We start from the raw sequence: 20,329 nt of genomic DNA on the forward strand, positions 1-20,329 counted from the left end.
TCGAGGGGCTGGGGAGGCGAGCCTAGTGTGGGTTGTCAGAGACAGAGACAGGTGAGGAGAGAATTCCTGCAGGGGGTGGGGTTGGACGGGGAGCTGCCCAGCATGTGGAGATCAGGGCCCACGCCAGGTAACACGGTGTGTCCACACTTGGGGCGGGGGGCACAACTGTGATGAGAAGACATGGGTTACATTCACGGGAACTGATCAAATTAATAAATACATTCTTAGTGCTGGACAAAGGAGTTACAAATATGAAACGGGAAAAAATTACAATGAGCTTTGTGATGTTGGATTGGAATTAGAACTATTAGTGTGAACTGCTGGTTCTTAATACACAGAGATAGAGAAATCTGTTGAATATATAAATACACATATAAGATATATGTATGCATATGCACATATGCATATACGCAGATACAATATGTGCCATGTGTGTGCATATATACGTCATGTATACATAAAATCGCTAGGTCTGTCCCTTGAGAGAGTCTGGGAACAGCGACACCACAACAGCAACAAGGGCACCTAGTGTACATATCTTAAGTTTCTAAATTCCATTCTCTGATAAAAGGAATCAGGGCTCCTCAAAGAAGTGGCAAATTCCGGGAATGCTGCAGGGAAAGTACAAAACAAGCCCAAAATAACTTGCTGTGTCAGAAAGTATGGAAGTGCTCAAGGCATGAGGGGCATATGTCAAAAGGACACAGGAGGTTAAAGGCACTCCTACCGGCCAAACATGAGAACTGAGGATAAAAATAAACCCTGACAGTAACAGATAACACACTGAATAAAATAGGGAGCCATGGGGACATACATAAAGCTACAGACTGAACTGTGCTCCTGCAAAATCCTTATGCTGGAGACCTAACCCACAGTTGGGATGAAAATGGGGCCTTTGGGTAATAATTAGGCTTAGATGAGGTCATGAGGGTGGGGGTCTCCTGATGGGATCAGTGTCCTTAAGACACCAAAGGGCTTGCTTTCTCCTCTCCCCTCACCCCTGACCCCACTCTTCCTCTGCCATCTGAGGACACGGTAAGAAGGCTGCAGTCCACAAACTAGAAGAAGGGCCCCCTCCGGGAACCGACTTGCCCGGCACCCTGATCTTGGACCTCCTAGCTTCCAGAACTGCGAGAAATAAATTCTCATTGTTTAGTCTATATTATTTTGTTCTGGAAGTCCAAGCTAATACACATGCATGCATGCATACATACATACATAGAAAACTTGATGAGGAACAGGATATTTACAGAGTCTCAAAGCACCTCTCCACAAAATATTTACTAAATACAAAGGAAAAGAAAAACTTCCTTCACAGTGGAGAAGGCTGGCAGACACCACCTTAAGCAAGTGCTAACGTTAACGTCACCAGCAACAGGACAAATCCACTTTATAGAATTTCTACCAACTTTTCTGTAAATTTGAGATTCTTTCAAAACAGAAAGTAAAAAAAAAAAAATCCCAAAAAACAAACAAACAAAAACCTAAGAGGTCAACCTTCTACTCTTGGTTTCTAATTCAAGCACACAGGTCCATTTCCTAGTGCCAATTCAAAGAACATTGCCCAGTTTTAGATGTCAACGTAACTCACTCATCACCTTCCCTCCCATTTACCGGTTTTCATCCTCATCAAGTGAAATGACAACTGTGAAAATGTGTAAATTATAAAATTTTATGTAAAGTATTTTTTGCTACTTAATTTAAAAAAGTCTGTTTCTGTCCACTTAGCAGACACCAGCCCTTGGAAATCCCATGTATGTATATTTATTATTAGTGTTTTGCTGATCACACCTGGTGATCATACTCCACTGATAAATCATCTTTCTCTTGAGTTGGTTTCCATTCACTCTAACATCCTCATTAACTTGAACATTTCTTTGAAGGTCATCTGCATCATTTCCAAGGGCTCTTCTATTTTTTTCCCGATTCCTTGATTTCTGTTAGACTCTTTTATTTTTAGATTATTGTCTTTTAAAATTTCCTTTTTCAAAACGTTCAATAAAGTCTAGAAAATTGTCTTTCAATTACTACATCTCATGGTCTCTTTACTCATCACCATTCCCAAATCTTATTTCTAAAATGTATCTAACACATAAACACAGTCTTATATAAAAGAATGTGATAACATTTTAAGCAAATTTGAATTATGTGACTTTCAACTGGTATGATATAAAAACACATGTAGAAGTACTGGTTGATTGATAGATGGATGAAGAACCCTGAAAATATTAGGATAACTGAAAGAAGCCCTTCATTAAAGACCACTCATATATTGACCGAAGTCCAGAACAGGGGCGTCTACAGTGACAGAGAGTAGATTAACGACTGCTTAGGGCTGGGAGGTGAGGAGGATGTGGGGGTGACAGCTAAAGGATACAGGGTTCTTTCCTGAGGTGATGAAAATGTCCTAAAATTGAGTGTGGTTAAAGCAGTACCTACTGTGGATAGATTAAAACCCACTGAATTGTATATTTTAAATGGGTGATTTGTATGGTACATGAATTATATCTCAATAAAGCTGTTAAAAATATAAAACTGAATTAGAAACACATGTATTAAAGTTTCATTTGATGTGCAAAATCTGAAATAATTTGAATCTATCCCCCATTAAAAATGCAGTAAGAGTGGGGTTTATTCCAGGAATGCAAGGATTCTTCAATATACGCAAATCTATCAATGTGATAAACCATATTAACAAATTGAAGGAGAAAAACCATATGATCATCTCAATAGATGCAGAGAAAGCTTTTGACAAAATTCAACACCCATTTATGATAAAAACCCTGCAGAAAGTAGGCATAGAGGGAACTTTCCTCAACATAATAAAGGCCATATATGACAAGCCCACAGCAAACATCATCCTCAATGGTGAAAAACTGAAAGCATTTCCACTAAGATCAGGAACAAGACAAGGTTGCCCACTCTCACCACTATTATTCAACATTGTTTTGGAAGTTTTAGCCACAGCAATCAGAGAAGAAAAGGAAATAAAAGGAATCCAAATTGGAAAAGAAGAAGTAAAGCTGTCACTGTTTGCAGATGACATGATCCTATACATAGAGAACCCTAAAGGTGCTACCAGAAAACTACTAGAGCTAATCAATGAATTTGGTAAAGTGGCAGGATACAAAATTAATGCACAGAAATCTCTGGGCATTCCTATATACTAATGATGAAAAATCTGAAAGTGAAATCAAGAAAACACTCCCATTTACCATTGCAACAAAAAGAATAAAATATCTAGGAATAAACCTACCTAAGGAGACAAAAGACCTGTATGCAGAAAATTATAAGACACTGATGAAAGAAATTAAAGATGATATAAATAGATGGAGAGATATACCATGTTCTTGGATTGGAAGAATCAACATTGTGAAAATGACTCTACTACCCAAAGCGATCTATAGATTCAATGCAATCCCTATCAAACTACCACTGGCATTTTTCACAGAACTAGAACAAAAAATTTCACAATTTGTATGGAAACACAAAAGACCCCGAATAGCCAAAGCAATCTTGAGAACGAAAGAAGGAACTGGAGGAATCAGGCTCCCTGACTTCAGACTATACTACAAAGCTACAGTCATCAAGACGGTATGGTACTGGCACAAAAACAGAAAGATAGATCAATGGAACAGGATAGAAAGCCCAGAGATAAACCCATGCACATATGGACACCTTATCTTTGATAAAGGTGGCAGTAATGTACAATGGAGAAAGGACAGCCTCTTCAATAAGTGGTGCTGGGAAAACTGGACAGGTACATGTAAAAGTATGAGATTAGATCACTCCCTAACACCATACACAAAAATAAGCTCAAAATGGATTAAAGACCTAAATGTAAGGCCAGAAACTATCAAACTCTTAGAGGAAAGCATAGGCAGAACACTCTATGACATAAATCAAAGCAAGATCCTTTCTGACCCACCTCCTAGAGTAATGGAAATAAAAACAAAAATAAACAAATGGGACCTAATGAAACTTCAAAGCTTTTGCACAGCAAAGGAAACCATAAACAAGACCAAAAGACAACCCTCAGAATGGGAGAAAATATTTGCAAATGAAGCAACCGACAAAGGATTAATCTCCAAAATTTACAAGCAGCTCATGCAGCTCAATAACAAGAAAACAAACAACCCAATCCAAAAATGGGCAGAAGACCTAAATAGACATTTCTCCAAAGAAGATATACAGACTGCCAACAAACACATGAAAGAATGCTCAACATCATTAATCATTAGAGAAATGCAAATCAAAACTACAATGAGATATCATCTCACACCAGTCAGAATGGCCATCATCAAAAAATCTAGAAACAATAAATGCTGGAGAGGGTGTGGAGAAAAGGGAACCCTCTTGCACTGCTGGTGGGAATGTGAATTGGTTCAGCCACTATGGAGAACAGTATGGAGGTTCCTTAAAAAACTACAAATAGAACTACCATATGACCCAGCAATCCCACTACTGGGCATATACCCTGAGGAAACCAAAATTCAAAAAGAGTCATGTACCAAAATGTTCATTGCAGCTCTATTTACAATAGCCCGGAGATGGAAACAACCTAAGTGCCCATCATCGGATGAATGGATAAAGAAGATGTGGCACATATATACAATGGAATATTACTCAGCCATAAAAAGAAACGAAATTGAGCTATTTGTAATGAGGTGGATAGACCTAGAGTCTGTCATACAGAGTGAAGTAAGTCAGAAAGAAAAAGACAAATACCGTATGCTAACACATATATATGGAATTTAAGAAAAAAATGTCATGAAGAACCTAGGGGTAAAGCAGGAATAAAGACGCAGACCTCTTAGAGAACGGACTTGAGGTTATGGGGAGGGGGAAGGGTGAGCTGTGACAGGGCGAGAGAGAGTCATGGGCATATACACACTAACAAACGCAGTAAGGTAGATAGCTAGTGGGAAGTAGCCACATGGCACAGGGATATTGGCTCGGTGCTTTGTGACAGCCTGGAGGGGTGGGATGGGGAGGGTGGGAGGGAGGGAGACGCAACAGGGAAGACATATGGGAACATATGTTTATGTATGACTGATTCACTTTGTTATAAAGCAGAAACTAACACACCATTGTAAAGCAATTATACCCCAATAAAGATGTTAAAAAAAAAAAAAAAAAAAAAAAAAATGCAGTAAGAGTTGTACAACCTCAAAGCCAAATGAGTCATAAACCACCTACATTACTGCCACACATGATAGCACTTTAGATGATTAAAGGGCATCCTCTGTCAGCATTAGGGCCACTTAGGTTGGAAACACACAACCTCTGTCAGGGTTGTTTTTGGATTATATGATTTATATTATGCAAAATTTTCCAGAACACACCCCTCAGGTAAATGGTTTCAAATAATGATAGCTGCTGATCTTCCTCCTCTTAGAGTGATTTCTGCACCTCTGTGTTCTCAAACAACATTCATTTTGAAGTCTGAACTATTTATTACCAGTCTTTCTGTCAGTCACAATATTTCTGGTCAAACTTTACTCTTTCTCTCAATATCTAGGTCTACTAGCATAATCATTTCATAAACTAACTTGAAAAGAATGTTGGCATAAAAAGGGAAAAAACTGTCAGTGTGATAATTTTTCCACTGAGTTTAGGGAAAAGTAGATTAGGGGAGTGTTACAATAGAAAGAGTAATGAAAACGACAAATCACAAATTTGAAAAAAAATAAATTCAAGAATTAAGTTCTTCGAAAAGGTATCAAAGATGAGAAGGGCTTGGAATTCCTAGAGCAGGCGTCATGGGACAGTGGGGAGAACAACAAATGGAGCAGTCAGGACGCCCAAGTTCCATCTGAGCACGGGCCTAGGTCTCTGCTTGCTCATCTGCAAAACGAGGGGGTGGACCAGGTGGCCCCTGTCCCTTCCAGGGCTAAAAATCTTTTCTTCTAAACTCCAAGTTCTAAGCTCTCTTACCTTCTTCTTTAAAATGACTCTCTGTGTCTTCGGTGAGACATCCAAGACGAGCTCTGCACAGGTAATGGCTCTGTTGGAAGCCACAGGCCGTCCTGTCCCCTCCTGTAAACTAGAATTGAAAAAACAGTAACAATCATAATACACACACACACGTATACACGTGGACTCACATGCGTATTCATGTACTCATAAGCAAACGGCTAAACCTCCACCATAAAGAAGATAATTCTTCTTTAATCATAGAAGAAAAAGCCTGACTCAAGCTGCAGAAAGATCAAGGTTGTGCTGTTTTCCTGCACAGTTCAAAGATTCATTTGTCAGAAGACATACTCTGACATTTCCCCTCTCCTGATAATTTCAGTGGCTTAAAATTCAGACATAAAAGGATGACTATATATCTTTAGAGACAAAAAACAAAAACTAATCCAGACATTCCAAGGGTCCAAGAATTAGTTCTACTGTTTGCCAGGAAGATGATCAGAATTATTGCATCCCCATGTCTTAGCAAGAAATCAGAAGTCCCTTAAGGATGAAAAGAAAACAAAGGGTTCATAATCACCTTCCTCCAATTCCACCTTGTTGTGTTTCTCTATGGCTTAAGAATACTAAGCTTTATGGAATGTTGCAGCCTAACTACACTTTAGGGTATTTCAATGAGATTTTATTTAGATCATCCTCCTGTTTCCACTAATCTCTATCATCAAAAAATGGACTGAAAAATTCCGAGTTAAAAACCAGTTTTCATGATATCAAAAGCACAAGTGACCAAAAAAAATTTGACTTCAACAACATTAAAAAACTTTTGTCCTTCCGAAAGACATTACCAAGAAAGTAAAAAGACATTCCACGGAATGGGAGAAGATATTTGCAAATCATATATCTGATATGGGATTTGTATCCATATTATATAAGGAGCTTTAAAATTCAAAAAGGCAAAAAAATCTAATCTAAAAATGGGCCAAGGATTTGAATAGACATTTCCCCAAAGATATACAAATAGGGAATTCCTTGGCAGTCCAGTGGTTAGGAGCCACCGCTTTCAACGCCGTGGCCAGGGCGGCCCGGGGTTCAATACCTGGTTGGGGAACTAAGATCCCGCAAGCTGTGCGACATGGTCAAAAAACAAACAAACAAAAAAGATACACAAATGGGAATAAGCACGTGATAAGATCTTCAATATCATTAATTATTATGGAAATGCAAATCAAAACCGCAATGAGGTAACATTACCTATTCAGTAGAATTACTACAATCAAAAAAAGGTGGAAAACAGGGCTTCCCTGGTGGCGCAGTGGTTAAGAACCCGCCTGCCAATGCAGGGGACACGGGTTCGAGCCCTGGTCCAGGAAGATCCCACATGCCGCAGAGCAACTGAGCCTGTGCGTCACAACTGCTAAACCTGTGAGCCACAAGTACTGAGCCCATGTGCCACAACTACTGAAGCCTGTGTGTCTAGAGCCCGTGCTCCGCAGCAAGAGAAGCCACTGCAATGAGAAGCCCGAGCACCGCAACAAAGAGTAGCCCCTGCTCACCACAACTAGAGAACGCCCGCGCATAGCAACGAATACCCAACACAGCCAAAAATAAATAAATAAAATAAATTTAAAAAAAACGTTAAAAAAAAATTTGTTTTTAAGTGGAAAACAACAAGCACTGCTGAGAATGTAGAGAAACCAGAACCCTTACACATTACTGGTGGGACATAAAATGATTCAGCTCCTGTGGAAAATAGCATAGCAGTTCCTCAAAAAGGTAAACACAGGGGCTTCCCTGGTGGCACAGTGGTTGAGAGTCCACCTGCCGATGCAGCGGACACGGGTTCGTGCCCCAGTCCGGGAAGATCCCATATGCCGAGGAGCGGCTGGGCCCATGAACCATGGCCGCTGAGCCTGCGCGTCCGGAGCCTGTGCTCCGCAACGGGAGAGGCCACAACAGTGAGAGGCCCGTGTACCGCAAAAAAAAAAAAAAAGGTAAACACAGAATTACCGTAGAACCCAGCAATTCCACTCCTAGGTATATATGCAAAAGAATTAAAAACAAGTACTTAAACAAGTACATGTATGGGCATGCTGACAGCACTGTTCACAACAGCCAAAAGGTAGAGGCAACACAAATGTCCATCAAAGGAAGAACAGACAAAATGCGGTACAGACACACAATGGAATATTACTCAGCCATAACAGGAATGAAACAGTGATACATGCTACAGTGTGGATGAACCTTGAAAACATTATGCTAAGTGAAAGAAGCCAGACACAAAAGGTCACATGTTTTATGATAATTTATGTGAAATATCTGAAATAGGTAAATCCTGAGAGACAGAAAGCAGATTGGTGGTTTCCAGGGGCTGAGAGAAGAGGTTTAATGGGGGAGTCACTACTTAATGGGTTTGGGGTGATGAAAACATTTTGGAACTAGATAGAGGTGGTGGCTGTACAATATCACGAATACACTAAATGCCATTGAACTGATCACTTTAAAATGGTTAATTTTATGGTATATGAACTTCACCTCAATTTCAAATAAAACAAAACAAAACAAAACTAGTCTCCTTCCTCATCGTCAGTTCTCACCAAAAATGCGAAGAAATAGGATCTACTGCACTTATAGGGGTCAACCCCTTAGCACACTAAGATTCCCAGGAACTTCTCTTTTTCTCTATCCATATCTGTTCAACCCATTAAACTCGTAATTCTCCATTAGGATTCTTCAGTTAAACAGCTTAGTAACTACTGGAATTTAACATAAGAAAGTAAAGAGAAAAACATGAATAGCAACCAGATTAAGGACTGGCTTTTCAGGCACTAAAACCTTAAGCATGTCATACTACTGAGTGCCATAATCTTTAAAAAGAAAGAAACACACATGATTGACTTAATTAAAACAAGATAAGCATCTCAGCACCATCATTATCAAAAGAGAACTGTAATAAACAAGGAAAAGAAGGGCTACTCTAAGCAAAGATGCCTATTCAATTCATTATTAGTGAAATCTGGAGTCTAGGTAGCTGAGAGAGACACTACACAGACTCAGAGATGATTTTGTGGGCCTCAGGCACATACAAAAATATTTCATGAGCAAAATTATTCAGAACATTTTGCAAAGAAATATGACTTTAAATGCCCCGTTCACCAGGTGACTTATATTTGGAATGCTAAAGATCAGGCTATCTTCCCAGTTTCTTCAACTTTAAAATTGGCCCTGTAACCAGCACAGAAACAAACTATATTTACGTGTTGGTGGAATGACTACTTTTGAAAGCCTAACATTTTGAATCTCTACGTACCTATCTCTGTACCAATCTAACAGAATTAGAATAAGCTCACTATTCCTCACCTGTCTTTTCTTTCCAAATACAACTAACTAGTCAGACAACAGTGAAGATTATAATTGTAAGGCAACTGGAATTACTGTCAAGTTAAACTCCTCTGCTTGCCTTTAGGTGACTATTAAAAAGACCTTTAAGTGTCTGCTTAATCAGAATTCTCAATGGAAGAGGAGAGTCAGAATGGTGACTTGAATAATTATGGATGAAGATTAGTCAGTTTCAAATGAGGAAAGAGGTAAAACAAAAAATGGAAAGAGGTAAAGGAAAGAGGAAAGAGGTAAAACAAAAGTTTACAGCAAGAGAAATTTAAGACATTATAATAACAATGCCTTAGGGGAGTTGTTAGATACTAGAATGGATTATTGGGGATAGATTATTAAAAAGAGAAGAGTCTTGCCTTTTTGGATAAATTTTACTCTAGCCAGAAGACAAGGGTTTAGACTAAAGACCTCTCAAGATAGAGCCTGAGCCTAGGATTTGGTAAAGAATGGAAGGAATCTTCGTTCATCCCTTAGCCTCCTGAGAACTGCTTAAAATTTAAAACCGGTTAATAATTAGAGTTTTCTGCTTTACGAACAGTAATTTAACTCAGAATTACCCAGAGAACGTATATGTAGCAGCAATGTAAATGAAATTTTCATAATAAAGCTGTCGGTTATCCTGGAAATCATTCATGTTGCAGTTGATCTCAGAGGAACCTGCCCCTTTAACAGTCAGAGTGATAAAAGGTGGCAGGGTGGGTTCGTCCCAGGCATAATCCAAGGAAGTCATGGGCTTCACTTCAGTTCGGAGCCTGGGTTCAGCAACGCCATGCTGAGTGAAGACAACCGGGACCTACAGTAAGGGCAGAGAGGATAAAGAGGACTTTCAGTCAGAGCGGTGGTATTGGAAAGTTATCAGTGCCTCCTAGGTTTAAGTCCCAGATCCTTCCCAAATGAACCTACGCAGCATATAACCACAAGTGAGGCTCATCATGTGGCCTCTTCAAATGCCTCTCTAATCATCTTCAAAATTGCAAAAAGCCCACCAATTAGACATGGGCCACAGCCTGTTGGGTAAAGGGTTTTGAGAAGCTCTGCCACGCCAGATACCTAGAGGAAGCTTCTCTGTCCTTTCAATGGCATCTAGTCTACCCTCAACCCCCTGGGATACACTTTGAACAAAAATTTTGGAATTCAGCTATGGAAAGTCACATATTTTAAGATGTAAGGCATAATTTAAAATAGAATCTAATGATTTCCATCTTGGCTTTACTTGGAAGATTCATAAAAGAGCTCACTGTAACTAAGCAACAGGAAGAATGCCCGCCCATTCTACCGGGCATTTGTCAATCTGATTCTGATTCCTCTCTCTCTGTTTATATGGAAATGTCTACAGAGGGCACCATGCCAACCAAACTATCTAGTCAAAATAAGTTCTGGGTACTGAGAAGTCCCTTCTGGACAAGGCTGCCCAGCAATCAAAATAACCAGCAGAAACCACCTCCCAATGGTAAGATTTCTAAGATCCTGTATGGCTTCTTTTGAACCCAAGTTTAAAATGTACTTCATTCATCATTATCTTAAGGGCAGTATATATTCCACTTTCCCGCATATGAAACAGCCAAACTGGCTCTCAACTCCCCTTGGTACCTTAGAAAAGTTGTCAATTCGGAAAGGAGGGGGTAACTGATCTGTATCACTAAAGGAGATCCTATAGGTAGCTCCTCGAAGAGTAATTTCCACACGCAGGAAGAAGCATTTTCCCAGAGTGTCTCTGCAGCAAAAGGAAACAAAAGAGGCTGCATAAAATGGAGGGAACAAGCTCCAGTTCACATTCTCCTCATACTTCTCATGATCACCACTGTGCGCTCTCTGATCACATTAAAAAAAGTAGAAATTGACAGTATAATCACACAGTAAAAAAGAATTCATTCAAGCAACTTTGAACAGCACGCTGTAACTATATGAGATCTACAAATTTTACTTAGGGTTTGTTTTGGGTCTAGCGTCAGTGCAGCAAATGAGTAAATATTGGTTGAACTACATAAAATTGTTAATATTAGACTACTTTTGACCTAGAAAAGAGGAATTTCACATGGTTCAAACTAATATATTGATGTTATTGATAAACAGGGTTTGCACTGTAGGATGAGGGAAGGTGAGGAAGAATCCTGTGGAATGGAGGTACCAGTATGTGATCATAATTTACGTGGGTGTTGTGTGTGTGTGTGTGTGTGTGTACTTAAATACAGATAAACCACTGGAGAGAATGGAAAGAAAGCTCTTCCTTAGGGAAGAATATCAGTTAATAAATGTAGAAGAAATGAGAGAACCAGAAAATCACCATTTTGCAACCACCAATGTAATAACTGATTCAGGTAAGAACCATCAAGCCATTGAGTGAAAGGTTTTGGGGAAACAGAACAGACACACAGTCTCAAATTATCCCCCCAATGGACTAGTCCTGTTTACAAAGAAGAAAAGGTAACTTCACAATACAGAGACCTGGTGGACACCAGCTAAACCAAATGATGATCGAATTTAGCAACATTAATAACAGGACCAACAGACGTCACAGGCCTCCGGATGTGATGCAGTGGGAAACACGTACCACCGCAGAAGTAGTATTCTTACCAAAAATGGATGGCCCAAATTTTTCTTTTTTGGCCCAAATTTATATATAAAAAACCATCAGAAAAATCCAGAAAATAAAACATTCTACCAGGCACCGGCTTGGACTCCAAAAATGTCAACGTCAATAAAGACAAAAAGGGAAAAGTGAGACTATGACTATTCTAGATTAAAGGAGATGAGATATACCAACCAAATAAAATGCATGATCCTTCACTGGGTCCTAGATCTGGGGAGGAAGGTTGCTATGAAGGACATTTTAGAGAACTATTTATTTAAAAACATAATCAATATTAAATTTCTTCAGTGTGTAATGATAGGTAATAAAGTTTTTATGAAGTATCATGATGACTTCACATTACTTTCAAATGGTTTGGGAAAAAAAAATGTATGTGTGCAAGTGTGGAGAGAGAACAAGAACAGACCAAATGTTGAAATGTAGGAAATCTAGGTAAAAGAGGGGTGCCTTTGTACTACTCTTATAAGTTTTCTGTGGGTTTAAACTGTTTCAAAATGAAAATGTGGGGAAAGTAAAGGAAGGAAACAGCTGGCTCAGGTCCCTGCTCAGTAGTTTAGGGCCACACACTGAAACTATTTCAAAAGGATTAACAAAGGTACACAAGCCATCCTTCTGCCCACCCTCCACACCTTTTACTTCCTTTTCTTCTTTTTTGAAGTAACGATGAGTAACTTTTTGTTTAATTCTGAATTGGCTTCACACCACACAACTGATCTGGGCTGCCTCCACCAAGGCAGTATATAAACCAATGGTGGTTTCAGCTGCAGAATTCCTCACCTTCCCCTGCCCACCCCCACCACGAAATCTTGTGGGGCAGGGGTCCCCAACCCCTGGTCCTCAGTGGATGGGGCCACACGGCAGGAGGTGAGTGGTGGGCAAGCGAGCAAGGCTTCATCTGCCGCTCCCCATCACTTGCATTACCACCTGAACCATCCCCCCACCCCACCGTCCGTGGAAAAACTGTCTTTGACGAAACTGGTCCCTGGTGCCAAAAAGGTTGGGGACCGCTGTTGTGGGGAACATATGATACTACCAGATAGGAGTTCTGGTTGAAGTACGGATGAGGGCATTGGAGTCCTGCCCACTTTGCTCCCTTGACCTGTAAAGTCACCTCCTTAGACCCCAATGGCCCCTAGGAACATAGCCGGAAAACCACTATGCCAGAAGCAATTAACTCTAATAAGGGGGGGCCAGGGCAAAGGATAATTAAGAAAGGCACATCATCAACAAAAACAGAAACAAAGAAAAACCTCAGATAATGCATTTTTTGAGTCAAATATAAATACTATTTTGGATCATCTATTATTAAATTAGCCATTTTTCTGTTCCCTTGCAATAGTGTTCTCCATAAAGAACTAACCATAAGGTATAAATGATTAAATATTGCTTCTAAATGTGTTGAAATAGCACTGATTTCAGTGTCTTTAGCTTCAAAAAGCATTTGATGAAAAAAATTAAAGAGGACAGAAATAAATAGAAAGTCGTCCCATGTTCATGGATTAGAAGACTTAGTATTGTCAAGATGTCAATGCTACCCAAAGTGGATCTACAGATCTAATAAAACCCCCATCAAAATTCCAAGTGTTTTTTTTTCCCCCAGAAATAGTAAAATTCAGATGGAATCTCAAGGGACTCCAAATAGCTAAAATAGTCTTGAAAAAGAACAAAGATGGAAATCTCACACTTCCTAACTTCAAAACTTATTACAAAACTACTGTAATTTAAAAAAATGTGTGATATTGGCATAAAGATAGAATATGAATGAATAGAATAGAGAGCCCAGAAATAAACCCTCACATATAGGGTCAACCAAGTTTTGACAAGGGTGTCAACACCATACCATGGGGAAAGGAAAGTCTTTGCAACAAATGGTGTTGGGAAAACTGGATATCCACAAACAAAAGAATGAAGTTGGACCCTCACCTTACACTAAATAGAAACATTAACTCAAAATGGATCAAAGACCTACATGTAAGAGCTAAAACTATAAAATTCTCAGAAGAAAACACAGCGGGGAAAGCTTCATAACACTGGATTTGGCAATGATTTCTTGGATACGACACCAAAAGCACAGGCAACAAAAGTTAAAATAGGTAAGTAGGACTACATCGAAATTAAAAACTGTAAATCACAGAACACAATCAACAGAGTGAAAAGGCAACGTATGGAACGGGAGAAAATATATGCAAATTATGTATCTCATAAGGGGTTAGTATTCAGAATATATAAAGGACTCCTACAACTCAACAACAACAAAAATAATTCGAAAATGGACAAAGGAGTTGAATAGACATTTCTCCCAAAAAGATGTACAAACGTCCAACGAGCACATGAAAAGAAGTTCAACATCACTAATCATTAGGGAAATGAGAATCAAAACCATGAGATACCACCTCACACCCATTACTATCAGAAGGGCAAAAAATAACAAGTGTTGGTGAGGATATGGAGAAATTGGAACCCTTGTGTGCTACTGGCAGGAATGTAAAATGGTGAAATGTAAATGGTGAATGTAAAAATGGTCCTACTATATAGCACAGGGAACTATATTCAATATCCTGTGATAAACCATAATGGAAAAGAATATGAAAGAGAATGTATATATACGTGTAACTGAATCACCATACTGTACAGCAGAAATTAACACAACATTGTAAATCAACTATACTTGAATATATATAATTTCACTGCACTAGAGTGAAATAAAATGTAATAAACTATCACCAAAAAAAAAAAAAGGAAGTTCAACATGGACGAACCTTGAGAACATTATGCTAAGTGAAATAAGCCACTCATAAAAAGACAAATATTGTATGATTTCACTTATCTGAGATACCTAGAGTAGTCAAATTCATATGAAAAGGAAAACAGCGGTTGCCAGGGGTTAAGAAAGGGAAAAAGAGGAGCAGTTGTTTAATGGGTACAGAGTTTCCATTTTGCAAGAGGAAAAGAGTTTAGGAGATTGTTTGCACAACATAAATGTACTTAACACTAGTGAAGTTAAAAATGGTGAAGACAGTAAATTTTATGTTATGTGCCTGAGGCCCACAAAATAATCTCTGGGTCTTCATGCTATCTTTCTCATATGGTATGTGTATTTTACCACAATTTTTAAAGTTCAATACATTTTTTTTTTTAAGCAATGGATGAAAGCAGAAAAAGAAAGCAGTCATCCTGTACTACTTGAGGCTGAATTTTGTTGATTTTTCTTAACAAGGACCTGAGGGTCACTGGGTTGGGCAAAGAAGGCCAGGTGATTTACTGAAACCGCATCAAATGAGAGAAGAGTTTGTACAATGTGCAAGAATAGACAAAAACATTTATAATCAAAGCTGCCATCTAAATGCTGACAGAGTTGTGGGTAACAGTGAGATCAGTACTACCCCCTGAACATGTGACCTCAGACGACAGCAAGTGCACAATGGTCAAAACTGTCAATGTTCCCTTTAACTCACTGCATCAAAATGTTCACTCCTCCTTGCCTGGTCTTTGCAGTTTTATGACCTTTGAGCCAGAAACATATGTGTGCATTTCACGAAGAGTAGTCTTACTATTTATTACTATTTACAGCTTTATAAATATCTGAAATTTATATGGTATTTATAGCTTATTATTTACATTACTGCACCTCAATTGAGGCTACTTTTTGTCTAAATATAGTCTCTGAACTTACCTCATGTTGATATGGAAGGAATTATTCTTGTTGACTTCAAAGCCTCCAGACCAAATACAATTGGGAACATCCATCAATCGGACACATAACAGCTGATCGTAGTCATTCCGAGGCCAGTGGAACACCACACTGGAACCAGGAAGGGTGGAAATGTAACCTTCAGGATTGGCTGTTCCCTAAAACACACAGGATCATTGGCTTTAGTCAAAAGCCAAGTCAAGACGTAAATGCTTACTGAGTATCTATCTACTCTGAGCCTTGCCCTCTACCAGGAGCTATTTAGGATACCAAAGGCACAAAATGATTATTCACATCAAAAAACTTAGTGTTGATGGGGAGATAAGCCCTGACATTAAAACTCACTGTGCTATTAAATAAATACTAGTTAATCTTCAAAAGCAAGCTGCTTACCTGTCCCCTGGCAAATTCCCTCTGTGCAAATGCAAGCTTGTGAGATGATTTATTATCTAACAGGTAACGGGGAGCGAAGATTACCATACAGGTGTCGATATATCGGCCTCGGCCTTTCTTGACATCAATACCTACAAATAACAAGAACCAGTTCCATGAGTTAATCAGAAGGAAAAAAATTTGTGGTCTAAAAAAATTAAATAGCCTTCACAATTTCACTGAAAAAACAATTGTAGCTCCCAGAGAATCTGTCAAGGCTCCTAAGAATGGAATGAAAACAGCAACAGCACTCAAAGTATTATACTTTATTCCCATTTAGGCCTTAAAAAGTCTCCATGGCAACATCAACGTTCCCATAATTCCTAGCTTCTTCATAAAGTGTGTACAACTATAACAACAACTAAAACACACAGGTGTTCAGTTTGGTTTCCATTTATAAAACTAAGACAGGGACTTCCCTGGTGGCGCAGTGGCTAAGAATCCGCCTGCCAACGCAGGGGACACACGTTCAAGCCCTGGTCCGTGAAGATCCCACATGCCACAGAGCAACTAAGCCCGTGCGCCACAACTACTGAGCCTGTGCTCTAGAGCCTGCGAGCCACAACTACTGAGCCTGTGCTCTAGAGTCTGCGAGCTACAACTACTGAGCCCACATGCCACAACTACTGAAGCCTGCACGCCTACAGCCCGTGCTCTGCAACAAGAGAAGCCACTGCAATGAGAAGCCTGCCTGCCGCAACGAAGAGTAGCCCCTGTTCACCACAACTAGAGAAAGCCCGTGCGCAGAGATGAAGACCCAACACAGCCAAAAATAAATAAATTAAATAAATTTATTAAAAAAAACCAACTAAGACAGTTTATGTGATACATTTCTGCTTACACATGGGACACAAAATTTCCTCCTAGAGAACTTGCCCCTTTTACAGCATATCGTAGAAATTTCGTATTACTTAACTGGCTTCTGCAACTGCCCTGAACTCAGCTGACTCTTCTAGTATTTTCTTTAAGCCCACTGCCCAAGAAGCCAGCTCAAACATAATGCTAGATGCTATAGAATTTATTCCTTCATAAAATAAATGTTTTCAGTACCTACTAGGTACTGGAAAAAAAAAAGGCAAACAAAACACATACCAAGGAAAAAAAGACATAGTCAATCAAAAGGAAATCTCAAAACACCAGGTTCCAAAAAAAGAAAGAAAAATGAAATAGCACTATATTCTTAGAAACTCTGCTAACAACTTTTAAAAATACGAAACTCAGGGCTTCCCTGGTGGCGCAGTGGTTGAGAGTCCGCCTGCCGATGCAGGGGACGCAAGTTCGTGCCCCGGTCCGGGAAGATCCCACATGCCGCGGAGCGGCTGAGCCCGTGAGCCATGGCCGCTGAGCCTGCGCGTCCGCAGCCTGTGCTCGGCAACGGGAGAGGCCACAACAGTGAGAGGCCCGCGTATCGCAAAAAAAAAATTAAAAAAAAAAAAAAAAATACGAAACTCAGTGGGTGAATTAATTCATTCATTCAGACAATGAATAAAGCAACTATATTCAAGGCACTGGGCTGAGCACTGGTTATAAAATGATAAAAACGTTTATGGTAAAAATAATAAAAATAATAAGTTATTGAATTCTTAATACATGCTACACCCTCCACCAAAGGCTCAACATTTAATTCTCGTAACAACCTCTTATCAGTTAGGTATTTTCATTCCTTCATTTTTGCAGATGAAGAAACTAAGGCAGGGAAAGCTGGGTAACTTGCCCGGGGTCACGCAGCCAGTGGGTGGCATAGATGGATTTAAACCCAGGCAGCCTGCCTCGGGAGTCCTTGCTCACATCGTGATGGGACATATACAAGGACCCTACCAATAGTCAACAAGTATCAAGAGACCATAAAAAGAGAAGAGACCTTAGGATATGACAACTAGGTGTCCTGGATGTTCCAACGTAATTCCAATTATAAATATTATGATCTGTTAACTCCCTAATTCACTTGTACTGGTGTTCCTTTAATTTAAGTCTCAAAAATGGCTGAAAGACTGAGCAAATCACAGAAACAAAATCACTGAAACTCTGTATGAAGCAGCCTTTGCCTATTCAAGGGGTGGAGCAAAAAAATGTGAGGAAAAAGTAAAGAAAATTATCCTCAGCTGGAGGATCAGATACACTTGATTTCTTCTATTAAAAGTCTTAATGTCAACTTTAAAGTAGACAGCTTCCATGTCAAGGGAGCATACATGCAAATTCATGTTTTAAAAAACAAAAAGCTAACTCTACTTGGAAGAGAGTCTTCTACTAATAAACCTTCAAACACTTAAACATATCACTGACTCCATGGGATTCAAGGTAAACAGCTAAATGACACCATATCAATTTTTCCTTTTATAACACAACTCTTTACATTGACACTGTCCAAAACAGTAGCCACTAGTCATACAAGATCACTTACACTAACTAAAATGAAATGAGAAATTCAATTTCTTTGTCACGCTCACCAGTTTTTAGTAAGGTACTCTCAAGTGCTCAGCAGCCACGCGTGGCTAGTGCCTCCTGATTGGACAGTACAAAATAGAACATTTCCACCTTCCCAGAGAGTTAAATGGTTTCCCAACATTCAATACTCAACAGTGCTTTGAGATCCTTGGAAATTATATATGAAAGGAAAGATGCACTGCTAACATTTTAAACCTGAGACACATTTAAATCAAGTTTGTCTTAACCCTTTGGAAAATCTTCTGCGTGTTCCAGGTGGCCACGAGGCATACAGGTACAGCATCCTCCCCGTCCCTCACCACCCCGCCACGTCCAGAAGCTAAGCTAGTTAGGGCCTTCTAATTACCATAACCACCAAGTGCATTTTATTATATTTTTTGCCTCAAATGTGGACACCCCAGTTGTAATCCTACTTCTAACAGACTTCCCCTTTATCTGGACAAGTCACTTAACCTCTCTCTGCTTCAGTTTCAAGTAGAACAATGCTTCTTACCCTCTTAGGGTTTGCAAGTTTTAATGAATGCGTGGGAAATGCTTGGAGGATAAAAAGCATTCTAAGTGTTCCTATTATTCCCATGAAAAACAAGGATTCAAGCCAAACTGATACTCTCCTGACACAGGTGAGTCTGAAATTAAACAGAGCCTCAGACCTCAAAAGGGCAGTGTTCAGGTGGCTCCTTAGATCCCTAGGAGAATAGATCTGTGTTGATATCAATCTAGAATTCAGAGAACAGATACCTGACCCAATGCCAAATGAGAAAATCAGCACTTGCAGCGAAGCCAAAATGTATGGCCGACTTAACCCTCCAAGCCTGAAGTCATCGGCCCATGGTTCCGATTCTCCCACTGCCCCAAATATAACCCACCAATGTTATAGATCAGCCCTGGGCGGTTTCCTTGCTGGATGACTCTCAAAGCTCGGACACCACTACCACCATCCAGTGAGAAGCCCTGACACCAGCCCGGCATGCCTTCAGGATGAATCCCCCTTCCGATTCTCATCGTGCAGCTGTGGAGCAGAAAAGCAAAGATGTATACATTCGTCCATAAGAAAGTCTTATCTACCTGTTCTAATCAGGAAGCACTGCTGTGGCTATCAGCCAAAATTAGAACTCTAATACTGACTCTTCCACATTCTCATGTGATTCCCAAACACAGAAAGGCAATTAATCAGTGGTCAAAACTCTATCTTAGAGGTAGCCACAGTTCAATAATGTGTAAAAATGTACTGACCTCCACAACTAAATGCTTTAGGAGAAAACATTATGATTCTGTGAGCATAAGACAGGAGGAAAATGCTACGGTATCTGAAAAACAAAGATTCAAAGCAAACTGGTATTTTCCTGACTCTGAAATACCCTGAACATATGAGAGAAGTATATACAGAAGATGCAGCTAGTGGTACACTCTTTCAAGGGCCTGGTACTATTGTAACAGCAAAGCACCATTTAGTTGGTCAGCGTCCTGTCACGGATCCTGGAAACATAATTCCTGAATGTGTGTTCCAGCTCTACCACTAACAAGCAATGTAACCTTGAGTGGGTAACTCTTTCTGAGCCTCAGTTTCCTCATGTAAAAACAAAACAAGGGGCTTCCCTGGTGGCGCAGTGGTTGAGAGTCCGCCTGCCGATGCAGGGGACACGGGTTCGTGCCTCAGTCCGGGAAGATCCCACATGCCGCGGACCGGCTGGGCCCGTGAGCCATGGCCGCTGGGCCTGTGCTCCGCAACGGGAGAGGCCACAGCAGTGAGAGGCCCACGTACCACACACAAAAAAAAAACACACAAAAAAAACCAAAACAAGATTCCCTGTGCTGCCTAATCTACTGAAATGTCGGGAGAATCAAATGAGATAGTCTATGTGGAA

The 20,329-nt window shown here is 39.8% G+C and overlaps 1 protein-coding gene across 15 annotated transcripts in view; it reads right to left on the bottom strand.

Annotated features, from left to right (window-relative positions):
• VPS13D (vacuolar protein sorting 13 homolog D) overlaps positions 1–20,329 on the bottom strand; it is a 245,608-nt gene that overhangs the window by 117,438 nt on the left and 107,841 nt on the right. For all 15 annotated transcript variants that reach the window (XR_003433445.1, XR_003433444.1, XM_027110129.1 and 12 more), the window contains 6 exons: positions 19,331–19,473; positions 15,981–16,111; positions 15,570–15,745; positions 10,897–11,020; positions 9,864–10,099; positions 5,938–6,046 (listed from right to left, as the gene is read on the bottom strand). Coding sequence is in view for 13 of the 15 variants with exons in the window: in XM_027110129.1 (XP_026965930.1) it covers positions 5,938–6,046; positions 9,864–10,099; positions 10,897–11,020; positions 15,570–15,745; positions 15,981–16,111; positions 19,331–19,473 (919 nt within the window). In the remaining 2 variants the exon portion in view is untranslated. The remainder of the gene's footprint in view (positions 1–5,937; positions 6,047–9,863; positions 10,100–10,896; positions 11,021–15,569; positions 15,746–15,980; positions 16,112–19,330; positions 19,474–20,329) is intronic.

Source organism: Aethalodelphis obliquidens, unplaced genomic scaffold, assembly GCF_003676395.1.
Source record: "Aethalodelphis obliquidens isolate GAN/ISIS:26980383/991018 unplaced genomic scaffold, ASM367639v1 scaffold9, whole genome shotgun sequence".
Lineage (NCBI taxonomy): Eukaryota > Metazoa > Chordata > Mammalia > Artiodactyla > Delphinidae > Aethalodelphis > Aethalodelphis obliquidens.